Genomic DNA, 12,611 nt, shown 5'->3' with positions numbered 1-12,611 from the left:
CCTACCTGAGTTGACTGGTTGTTAGGCAAGATTCTGAACATCTTAATTGGTGACAGTGCTGTTTGTGCTGCTTGTCCCAGATTGATTTGCCCCTGACCTGGCAGATCCTGGGAATAATATGTATTATCTCAAGTTAATTTTGGTCAAGCGACCACAATTTTTTCGTATTTTGTCAAAGTCTTGTTTCAAACAATCCTTGAGATAGTAACTTTTAAAAATATGAGGCCACTCCCTAATGTTTGAATGTCATAATAACAGCTGTCATTGTTGGTAAATGAATAAGTTTCCTGTTGGCTAAATATTTGGGATCCTTGAAAATGTAATTAATGAGAAAATGATAGGTTTTAGTAGTTGATCATTAGAATTTTAAAAATTTCATATTTTTGTTGTTCCAGAAAGACAACACTGGGAAACATGTAATAAATGCAATAAGTTGAGACCAAAGCGATCTCACCACTGCAGTCGGTGTGGGCACTGTGTTAGAAAAATGGATCACCATTGTCCATGGTAAGCTTCTTTTAAGCTTTTAATCCTGACATTGAAAAAATATGTATAACAAATAGACACATACATTACATGGTCTATTTGATACTTGGTGTAAGGTTTGATACGGAGAGCAACTACATACTTTGAACATGGATGCAGTACACACAAGGAATGCAATCGCTCAGACTCCAACCTAAGTTAACTGTACAGAGATGGTCTTTACCTAGCTTTTTAGAGTAAAGACTCCAAAGATCAAAACTGTTTACCATTTAGTGATTTTGCTCAGATGATAAGATTGGGTAGAGTAGAAATTTAAACTGCCACATCCATAAATTGTTAACGCAGAGTAAAGAAAACTTTGTTACACAACTAACCTAAAAGCACTGATTCCTAATACTGGCAAAATGCCAAAGAAGCTTTGATCCCCTGGGCTGTGTATTCTGCCCTACTGAACACAGTAGTGACTGAAGCTGTAGAACTCAATGTTGGTGGGAAGATTCATAATGAAATGTTTAGTCAGATATGTAATAGAAAAACATTTTAAACCTAATGAGTATTAAAGATTAGCTAGCATGGATTTTGAAATGTCTAGTCATGTTTGACCAACCTTATTGAATTCTTTGGAAAAAATGACTGAAAAAACAGGCCAGGGTAATGCAGTGCATGTAATATGCACAGACTTTCGAAATGAATTCAGTTAGATACCATATAGTGGACTTAAGAAAGTGGAATTAGGCAACAAGTGGCACAGTGGATAGCAAGTTGGTTATAAAACCTGAAAAGAGAACATGGATAATGGTAATTAGGGCAACAGATAGGAAGTATAAAAAAGTAGACCGCATTGGAAAACCGTTGAATGTTTGAAAGGCTACTTGAAACTTGTACATCTGGTATGTGAGGTGTAATTTTACAAGGTAAAAATTTTAAATTTAAATTTTTAAGTGCATACAGGAAGGTACCATATAGTGGACTTAAGACAAGGGGCATGTGGAGTCAGGGAACAAGTGGCACAGTGGATAGCAAACTGGTTATAAACCTTGAAAACAAAGAGCGGTGATAAACAATAATTAACAATTAACAGATAGGAAGTATAAAAGGATTGATAATTACACTGCTGTTGTCAACCATTTTGACTCTGGAATTGGTAATGCATTTTGACAGGAAGATTAAAATGCTTCATGCTGTTTGGAAAATGAGATTTTAAGTGTGGAATTTGAATAAAACCTGAAAATCATCTAGGGATACAGATAAACAAATCAATAAAACTAGTGACAGGTTAATAAAAAAATAAACAAAGTACTTGGTTCATTAGTTGAGGGATAGAATTAAAAGGCAAATTTATATTAAATTTGTATAGAATCTTCACACATTGAATAGCATGTAAAGTTTTGGTCTCCACATTATTTAAAAGGATGTGTAAGTGCTGGGGAAGGTATAAAAAAACAACAAAGATGATACTGGGACTGAGTGGTTATGCCTGTCAAGTGAGGGTGGACATCTTTTCTCCAGACAGGAAAAGGCTGAGGGGCTACCCGATAAAGGTGTTTAAGGTTATTGAAAGTGTTTGGTAGGGTGGACATAGCACTGTTTCTAATTGTAGGGGAGACCAAGACCAGGGTTCACAATTACAAGATAGTCACTAACAAATCCAGTAGGGAATTCAGGTGAAGTTGCTTTGCTGAGAGAGTTCTATGAATGTGGAATTTACTGCTATGGAGAGTAGCTGAAGTGATCAGTGTTGATAAATTTAAAGAAAAACTAGATAAATACAATGGAGAAAGGAGTAGAAGAGGCTGCTGTGGAGCATAAAAAACCATTACATCTTTGTTGTAGTTTCTAGTAATTTAACATAATCTAATATAATTCTACTGTAACCACAAGCAACAGTTATTTGTGAAGACAGGTAGCATCCAATGACATTACCTCAGTCTTTCTTTGTGTCTATAATGCTAAACCCTGCAGATGAAATAAAGGCAACATTTGTTTTACCTTCTGGCTGTGTTCCTCACATTTTCAGCTAAGAAAGAAGATTCATTCTTTTTTAAGGCCATGCAATGAAATCTTATCTTCTATATATATATTTATTTGATTTATTATTGTCACATGTACACAGCAGAAACTATTGTTTCTTGTACGCTGTACAGACAAAGCATACTGTTCTCAGAGAAGGAGAGGGTGCAGAATGTAATGTTACGGTCATATCTCAGGTGTAGAGAAAGATCGACTTAATATAAGGTAGGCTCATTCAAAACTCTGATGGCAACAGGGAAGAAGTTTCTTGAGTCGGTTGGTATGTGACTTCAGACCTTTGTATCATTTTCCCCTTGGAAGGAAGTATGTCTGGGGTGCGTGGCGGCCTTGATTATGTTGGCTGCTTTTCTGAGGCAGCAGGAAGAATAGATAATGTCAAAGGGTGGGAGGCAGGTTTATGTGATGAACTGGGCTTTATTCACAACCTTATTGTAATTTCCTGTGGTCTTGGTCAGAGCAGGAGCCTTGTATCAAGCTGTGATACAATCAGAAAGGATGCTTTCTACGGTGCATCTGTAAAAGTTGGTGAGAGGAATAGCATTTAACCTGCTACTGTAGAATACTTTATTATAATATGTGCATGATGATTAGAGTTTTGATACTTGGACACTTTATTTTAAAAACAAACTCTCACATAGAAATCAAGTTTATGATATGAAGGGGCATTATAGACTAAACTGCAGTTCTAAATGGGATTAGGTTAAAAGATTATTCTAGAGATAATGTATATGTGACATTTACCGGGATAGAGCATCGTGACAGTTCAGGTCTAGATCTTTGAAGGTAGCAGGCATTTTGTTTCGGGAGGCATTCATACCTTATCACTTCAGATTTGTAGCTTGGGACGGGAGGGTTTTTCACTGCAAGTGAGGCAGGCATGGAGGTCCAAAAGGTAGCAGTAGAGGAACCTCAGCCTCTATTTGCCCAACAAAGGTTCAGTGTTCTTTCAGCTTGAGTAGACAAGAACAGGTACTCCATGAAAGATGAGCAAACTGATCACAACACAGTGGTGCAGGGTGACCATTTTAAAAAGGAAACCTAGCTGTTTTGGAGGACAGTATATTTAGGGGAATACATTGTCTCAAAGCTGTGTTACTAGCCAGTGCCAGCGTTCAGGCCTCTCCATGGGGCTGGAGAGGAACTTGAAGTGGAAGAAAAGAGTCAGTTTTCATTGGTAGGACAAAGGGAGAGGTTCAGCTAAGGAGTATGAGCAGCTAGAAGCCGAATTAAAAGGCTTAACCATAAACCTAATGATCTCTGGATTACAACATGAGCCAACAGCCAATTGGCATGGGATGAATAAGTTGAACACACAGTGGGCAATTTTCCTATCCCGCCCACCACGGGGGTGGGTGCAGACCACGCAAAGCTCCATTGACCTCAGATGGGATGGTAACCTGCTTTCGGCTGAAGTAAACAATGAGTCATACAATAATTAAAATGCATTAAAATATCAGCATACATGTTTTAAAATCATAATTACTTGTTTAATTATCTTATAGCATTCACATGTGTGCAAACTATTCTTTTTAGCTTATTGTTTCAAGAATCTTTACTGGTAGTCCTGTCAGTGCCTTATGCACTTTGTCTGAAAATCTTATTAACTGTTTAGAAATCTCCCACTTCATGCCCACAGCAGATTTCCCAACCTCTGACTGACTCTTGTAGCCATATTGTTTATATGGCTAGTTTAGCTCAGTTCCTGATCAATGGTAACACCCAGGGTAGTGATAGTGGGAAACTCAGTGACGGCAATGCCATTGAATTTCAAGGTTAGATTGCCTCCTTTTGGAGATGGTTGTTACCTGGCATTTGTGTGCTTACTTGCCAGTTATTACCTAAGCCTGAATATCTGGTCCTGCTGCATGTGAATGGGGATTGCTTCAGTGGCTGAGGAGTTGTGAATGGTTCTGATAATTATGCAGTCATCTGCAGACATCCTCACTCCTAACCTTGTGATGGAGAGAAGGTAATCGATGAAGCAGCTGAAGGTGGTTGGGCCTAGGGCACTACCCTAAGGAACACCTGCAACAAATACCTGGGACTGTGATAATTGTCTTCCAACAACCACAAACATCTTCTTTTATGCCAGGAATGATTCCAAACAGTAGAAAGCTTTCCCCCCGATTTCTACGATGTTAGTTTTGCTAGGGTTTCTTGATGCTGCACTCAATCAAATGCCTTGATGTCAAAGGTAGTAATTCTCATTTCATCCCTGGAGTTCACATTTACTCAAGGTGGGGGGACATACTTGCAATGAAAGTAATTTAGAGAACATTCACTGGGCTGAGTTTTAAGATGAACAGCTAAGGCTAGGTTATTTAATAACATAGAACATAGAACACTACAGCACAAACAGGCCCTTCGGCCCACAAGTTGCGTCGATCACATCCCTCCCTAAGAGGCCTATCTATAACTCTCAATCCCATTAAATCCCATGTACTCATCCAGAACTGAATAGTGTTGATGAACAGAGGGATCTAGGTGTATGTGTACATAGATCCCTGAAAGTTGGGAATCAAGTAGATAAGGTTGTTAGGAAGGCATACGGTGTCTTGGCGTTTATTGGTAGGGGGATTGAATTTAGGAGCCGCAGCATCATGTTGCAACTGTACAAAACTCTGGTGCATCTGCACTTGGAGTATTGTGTGCAGTTCTGGTCCCCACATTATAGGAAGGATGTGGAGGCATTGGAGAGGGTGCAGAGGAGGTTTACCAGGATGTTGCCTGGTACGGAGGGGAGGTCCTATGAGGAGAGACTGAGGGATTTGAGGTTTTCGTTAGAAAGAAGGTGGCTAAGAGGGGACCTTATTGAAACATATAAGATGATTAGAGGTTTAGATAGGGTGGACAGTGATAGCCTTTTTCCTCAGATGGAGAAAGCTAGCACGAGGGGGCATAGCTTTAAATTAAGGGGTGGTAGTTATAGGACGGATGTCAGAGGTAGGTTCTTTTCCCAGAGGGTGGTGAGGGATTGGAATGCCCTGCCTGCTGCAGTTGTAAATGCGCCAAGTTCGGGGGCATTTAAGAGATCCGTGGATAGGTTTATGGATGGAAAGGGATTGGTTTAGGTTAGAGGGTCATTGCTTTTTAATTGGTCGGCGCAACATCGTGGGCCGAAGGGCCTGTTCTGCGCTGTAATGTTCTATGTTCTATGTTCTATGAGTTCACCACCACCACCACCGACGGCAGCCGATTCCACTCACTCACCACCCCCGAGTGAAAAACTTACCCCTGACATCTCCTCTGTTATTTATGGACAAAGCTTGACCAGGGGTGGTTTGAAGAATGAAAATTGATCTAAGATTCTGAAGGGGCTTGAAAGGGGAGATGCTAGGATGGAACTGAGAATTGGTGACAAGGTTTACAAATATATGTCCCCAATTTAAGATTGAGATGAGATTTTATTTCTCTGAGGGTTGTTAGTATTTGAAATTCTCTTCCATAGAGAGCAGCAGAGGCTGGGACATTGAACAGCTTCAAGACCGAGTTAGACAGATTTTTGATCAACGAAAGAAGTCATGTGTTATGGAGGGTAGGCAGGAAGGTGGAGTTCCACAATCAGATCAGCCATGACCATATTCCATGGCAGAGCAGGATTAAGGAGTCAAATGATCCATACTTGTTTCCATTACTTACATCCTCATAGAGGTTATGCTGAACCTTTTATAAATCTCTGGTTAGTTCAAAAGTAAAGCATTATGTCTAGCTCTGAGCACCACATATTAGGAAGAATGTGAGGATCAGAGCAATAATGCAGAGGAAATTTGCCAGAACGATTCCATAGATGAAGGATTTCAGCAATAATGTTAGGTTGTTGACACTGGGGTTGTTCTCCTTGGGAGAATGAGATTGAAAGGAAATCTGATAGAAGTGTACACGATTATGACAGGTCTATGTAAAGTAGACAAAGAAGACATGTTTCCATTAGTTGATGGTACAGGGCTTAGAGGGCACAGATTTAAGATTTTAGACAAGAGATTCCAGGGGAACAGGAGGAAGAATGATAATGGCTTGGAATTGGAGCTGGTAAAAGCAGAGATGATGAATGATTTCAAAAGGAAATTGGATGGGCTATTGAAGGAAATAAACTTACAGAGCTACAAAGATAGAGAGGGAGAATGAGACTGATCAGATTGTTGTACAAGAGCTGCTATAAACATAACGAACTGGGTGGCATTGTTCTGTCATTTAAAAATTGTATGACCTGTTCAGCCTCAGAGAAAATAACTGTAATTATCTTTATAAATCTTTAGCAAGAAACTTCCATGATGAAAGGGCAGCTTAAGAAAACATTTGTAGCAGTGAAAGTTCATGTACATAATCAGTGTTTATGGGAAAACATAATCCAATTTATTTTATATTCATTGTTACAAAGAGAGATGATGACAAAACATAGTTAGCCTGTGTGTATTTAGAAAGGGACAATTTAGGACTTAATGCTTTGAATATAGTTTGTTTGTCAGAAAACAATTTTCCAATCTTTTCCTCTTGTAAATGCAGTTTCTAGCATTTTCGTTCTGTTTTGTTTAGTATTCAGTTTTCCTAGTGATATTACCACTAGAATATTAATCCAGAAACTCAGCTAATGTTCTGGGGACCTGTTCATGGCAGATGGTGGAATTTGAATTCAATAAAAAAGAAACCTGGAATTAAGAATTTACTGATGACCGTGAAACCACGGTCAATTGTCAGAAAAACCCATCTGGTTCACTAATGCCCTTTAGGGAAGGAAACCTGCTGTCCTTACCTGGTCTGACCTGCATGTGACTCCAGAACCACAGCAATGTGGTGGACTCTCAACTGCCATCCGAGGGCAACTGGGGATGGGCAATAAATTTTGTAAGAAGTCTCACAACACCAGGTTAAAGTCCAACCAGTTTATTTGATAGTAAACCCACAAGCTTTTGGGGTTTGCCCCTTCGTCAGGTGAGTGATGAAGGGGCAAACCCCGAAAGCTTGTGGATTTACTATCAAATAAACTGGTTGGACTTTAACCTGGTGTTGTGAGACTTCTTACTGTGTTTACCCCAGTCCAATGCTGGCATCTCCACATCAAAAAATTTTGGCCAGCCAGTGACGCCCATGTCCCATGAATGAATAATAAAAAAATTCTGCACAAAAGCATGTTAGCAACCTAAAATATATGGTGGTGTAATAATAGCCTTGCACATTTTTTGAGGTTATATTAAGTCTGCTCTGCATAGAAATGTGTCACGTCTTTCAAAAACTCAAATAATTAATTTAAAGTTACTGATGTGCTGAAAGAAAGGCTGTCAGTGTCAAGTGAAGAGCAACCAAATTAATATCCAATTTCAATCAATTATAGCCAGTGAATTCATTTTCTAAAAAGTAATTACTATTATTCTTCCTGAGCCAATTGCATTATCATATAAATAACATTCAGAAAATAACCACAAATCTAAAACCCTTGAAAAAGTCTTTGATGTTCCACATTCCTGTTGTACTTTCAGAACATTACTTTCTTTTGCAGAGATTGTTTTGGAGCTCACCTTTTCTGTTTGCTTGCAGCTTCTTTTCTCCACTTCCACCTTGTTTCTGGTCTCTTTGTCTTAAAGTCTAGAGAGCCCTTGGGTGTTTATACTTGCGCACATTACAAGGAAAATTCATATTTTTCCTCCTCTATCTTTTGCGCTCTTAATTTAGTCTGTTGTCCAGGTGACACAGTGGTCAGCATTGCTGCTGCACAATGCCAGGGACCCAGGTTCGATTCCCGGCTTGGGTTACTGTCTGTGTAGAATCAGTACATTCTCCCTGTGTCTGCGTGGGTTTCCTCTGGATGCTCCAGTTTCTTCCCACAGTCTGAAAGACGTGCTGATTAGGTATATTGGCCGTGCTAAATTCTCCCTCAGTGTACCCGAACAGCACCAGAGTGTAGCGATTAGGGGATTTTCGCAGTAACTTCATTACTGTCACACTAATAACTAAATCAAATTTAGTTTTTAAAAAAATCACATATAATTCATATCTTGTCACCTTCTAGTTGCGTGTTCAGAGGAATTAATATAATGAAATAATTGAAGGTTTGGGTCTTCGATAAATTCTTTTCCCCCAGTACTTACAAAGAGGGAGGGTGCAGGAAAAGCCCAAAAACCAGACAAAGAACCTGGAAAGATTTGGCCACAGAGATCCTGGTAAATGTCATGGCGGGAACTCAATCTCACTTGTTTCTTTGGGTTGCCACCTGACAGCCGGCCAGATTGACAGGCTGGTTAGCAGCTGGGATGGAATAGCAATGACAGGAAAGTGTAGATAGGAACCCCTGTGGATGTTACTCAGTAACATGAGACAGGTTGTATGTCAGCTCTGGAAGAGGGTAGAGAGAGTACTTCGAGGGAAAAGGCCACCGCAGCAGAAGGGGCAAACTGGGGCTTCAGGGAGAGAAAGGCAGTGATTGGCATGGGAGAAGCTGAAGGCATCCTTGCTAATTTAGGGGGAGCAGTCCTGATCCATCAGAAGTGCTGGAAACAGCATTTATCTTTGAAGTTGATAGCTTCCCTCTCCCTTTCACTACTGATTTCTTGTACCCAGGGAGTACGTTTTATATTTTGCTCCCAACTGCATTATGGGTGTCCTATTTAAATATTATAATGAATGATCTGTCTCTCCTCCACAGAACGTTGCATGTTTCACTATTTGCAATCACTACAAAGCAGTGTTGCTCACATGTTTGCCATGTTTAAATCTCTCTCATCCATTATGTAGAATTATTATCAAGGCTTTGGTAAATGGCAACAGAGATGGGCAAAAGTTGATAGCATCAGATTGAAGGGCGTCACGGTGACACAGTGGTTAGCACTGCTGCCTCACAGCATCAGGGACCTGGGTTTGATTCCTGGCTTGGGCCACCGCCTGTGCGGAGTTTGCACGTTCTCCCCGTGTTTGCATGGGTTTCCTCTGGGTGCTCCGATTTCCTCCCACAGTCCAAAAGATGTGCTGGTTAGGTGCATTGGCCATGCTAAATTCCCCCTCAATATACCCGAACAGGCGCTGGAGTGTGGTGACAAGGGGATTTTCACAGTAACATCATTGCAGTGTCAATGTAAGCCTACTTGTGACAAATAAATAAACTTTAAAGAATGCAAATGCACAGTAGTGCAGCACTGTTTTGTGATTCTCTCAGGCTATTTTTACAGATTATAGTTTGTGCTTTGTAATTGATCTCAGTATTTGTCAGTTCAGTCCTTTTTTGACCAATTTATTTGGAGGTAGTTGAAATTCCCCATGATTATTATCCTGTATCTATGACTTACCTTGTTCTACAATTCCCTTCCAGTATTTGATGGGCTAGAGTATATTCCTGTTATAATATCTGCCCCTTGTCTTTTAACTCCGTTTGTATGGAATTAGTTTCTATATTGTGAGTTACATGCTTTTCTTCGATAGTCATTATTTTTGTCTTAGAACCAAGAGACACAACCTCAGAATGAGGGGCAGACCATTTATGACTGGGATGAGGAGGAATTTCCTTCACTCAGAAGGATTCAAATCTTTGGAATTCTGTATCCCTGAGGACAGTGGAGGCTCAGTCATCAAATATGTTCAAGTCACAGAGGAATAGATTTTTAAATATTAAAAATATCAAGTGATAGTGTGGAAAAATGATATTGAGGTAGAAGATCAACCATGATCTACTTGAATGGTGGAACAAGCTTGATGGGCCAAATGGCCTACTCCTATTTCCCATGTTACTATTGTAGAGCTAATCCACCTCCCTTCTATCTATCTCTTTACTTACTAAATATGTTACATCCAACAATGTTTAGTTTGCCAGTCATGTACTCTATGTAGCCATATTATAGCCATTTGAGTGTGCACCAAGAAGTCCACATCAATAAATTTTGGCCAGCCAGTGACGCCCATGCCCCACGAATGAATAATAAAAAAATTCTGCACAAAAGCATGTTAGGTTACCACTGGGAGTCACTTACCTGGTACAGCCTCCTACTGCAGTATTGTTTTAAAGATAATCTAATGATCTTTCTTTTCAGACCTCAACTGCTCACATCTGTGGAATATTGCAAAATCCTCAATATAAATTTCACTTGAATGGAAATTGAAATCTGTCCTCTAACATTACTTTAAATGATTTGGGGGGAAAAAAATTGAGGCAGAAATAGCTAGGAGCCAGAGAATAGCATCATAGTACAGCTGATTGTATCTGGGAATAGTAGGTACACTGCACATACTCAGGTTGCTCATCTAAATCCAGTCCGAGTCCCGGCATTGGGCAAAGATATCTCATTTGAATCCAGCTGAGCTTTTCAATTAAAATGTCTAATTCGGGCTTTTAAAGACAATTCATATTTTAAATTTTTAATTAAAATTTAAATCTTTAGTCTGAATTTTAAAAATTTTGTTTGACAGAAGATTGGGGGTGGGGGGAAGTGACAACTGAAAAAGAAATTCAGAAGCATTTTCTGGGAAACCTGGTGGCCAAATAAAGCAGTCACAGTGTTGTGTGTGTACCTTGGCAAAATCCATTGTGAATACAGACACAAGAGCATGATTTTTATAGCCTTGTCATTATGGAAGCGCCCAGGGTACTAACAGAACAATATCAAGATAGAAGAAATCGATTCCAATAAATCATGCTACTACAGGATAATTGATAACCATGGCTAAAGGACATAACTATAATGTAACACGTCTACATACAGTATCTAATATTAATCTAAATACAGGAATTTAGAAAGGAAATGGGGACAATATTACTTCAAGATAGAAACTGAATTTTGTTTAATTGTCCAATGCCCCCACATTCCCTTTGTAATTGATCTCTGTATTTGCCATTTCACTCCTTTTTTTGACCAGTTTATATGGAGGTAGTTGAAATCCCCCATGATTATTATCCTATATCTGCCAAACATGCTTTGCCATTCCCTTGTTCAGTGGAATGGCAGATTGATTGGTGTCTTATTAAACAGTTTACGTATGTGTACTCTGATCTAATTATTCACAACCTTCTGACTATGACTCACATAAAGACAGCATTCACTCTTGATTGCTTTTGCGGAATTGACTCACTTGTTTGTGTTTTTTCTTGTGCACACCTCCAAAAGAAAATCAAAAACCTAAACGACTGTTCCTAATCCCTTCCATGATTCAATATATCATCCATCTCCTTTCTCCGCTAATACTGCATGCAAGCTGTTTTGTGGATCTGTTATATTTACAACAATCTTCTTTGTTTTGCATTAATTAATGGAGGGAGATTGAGAAATTGAGGAGTAACATTTTCCACCAAGCAACAGCAGGAAGATGCATGGCATCTTTCATGACCCCAGAGCCTCCCAAAGTTCTTCACAGCCAATGAAATACTTAAGAAGTGTAGCCATTGTTTTAATGTCAGAAAACCAGCATCCAATTTGTGCCCAGAAAAATACCTCAAAAATGTTTCCATAGCTCTTGGGGCTAAAAGGATCAAGAGATATGGGGGCGAAGACTGAATCAGGAGATTGAATTTAATGGTCATAATGAATGGCAGGACAGGCTCGAAGGGCCAAAGGGTCTCCTCCTGCTTCTAATTTCTATGTTCCTAAACATGGAAAGAGTCAGATAATCTATTTTATTAATGGACCAGATATTGGCCAGGACACTAAAACAATTTCTCTGGTCTTCTTCAAAAAGTGCTATTTAATCCATTACATTTTTCTTCAGTGACAATCATTTAACATCTTCGTAGAACCATAGAATTCCTACAGTGCAGCGGGAGGCCATTCAGCCCATTGATTCTGCACTGATTCTCTGAAAGAACGGCTTACCCAAGCCCACCCTGCCATCCTATCCCTTTAATCCTGGGTAATCCACCTAACCTACGCATCCTTGGACACTAAAAGGCAATTTAGCATGACTAGTCCACCTAATCTGCACCTTTCAAGTGTGGGAGGAAACTGGAGCACTCGGAGGAAACACGTGCAGACAAAGGGGAAGCGTGCATGCTCCACACAGTCAGTTACATGAGGCCGAAATTGAACCCATGTCCCTGGTGCTGTGAGGCAGCAGTACTTATTATTGTGCCACCGTGCTGCCCTCGATCTCATCTGAAGACAACGGCTCCAGCAGTGCATCAT

The 12,611-nt window shown here is 39.7% G+C and overlaps 1 protein-coding gene across 4 annotated transcripts in view; it reads left to right on the top strand.

Moving 5' to 3' along the window:
* Nucleotides 1-12,611, top strand: part of zdhhc21 (zDHHC palmitoyltransferase 21) — an 84,656-nt gene that overhangs the window by 47,751 nt on the left and 24,294 nt on the right. For all 4 annotated transcript variants that reach the window (XM_080188535.1, XM_080188534.1, XM_080188536.1 and 1 more), the window contains one exon: nt 396-507. In XM_080188535.1, the coding sequence (XP_080044661.1) occupies nt 396-507 (112 nt within the window). The remainder of the gene's footprint in view (nt 1-395; nt 508-12,611) is intronic.

Source organism: Carcharhinus amblyrhynchos, chromosome 5, assembly GCF_965287045.1.
Source record: "Carcharhinus amblyrhynchos chromosome 5, sCarAmb.v2.hapA, whole genome shotgun sequence".
Taxonomy (NCBI): Eukaryota; Metazoa; Chordata; class Chondrichthyes; order Carcharhiniformes; family Carcharhinidae; genus Carcharhinus; species Carcharhinus amblyrhynchos.
This window is presented reverse-complemented; position numbering and strand designations above follow the sequence as displayed.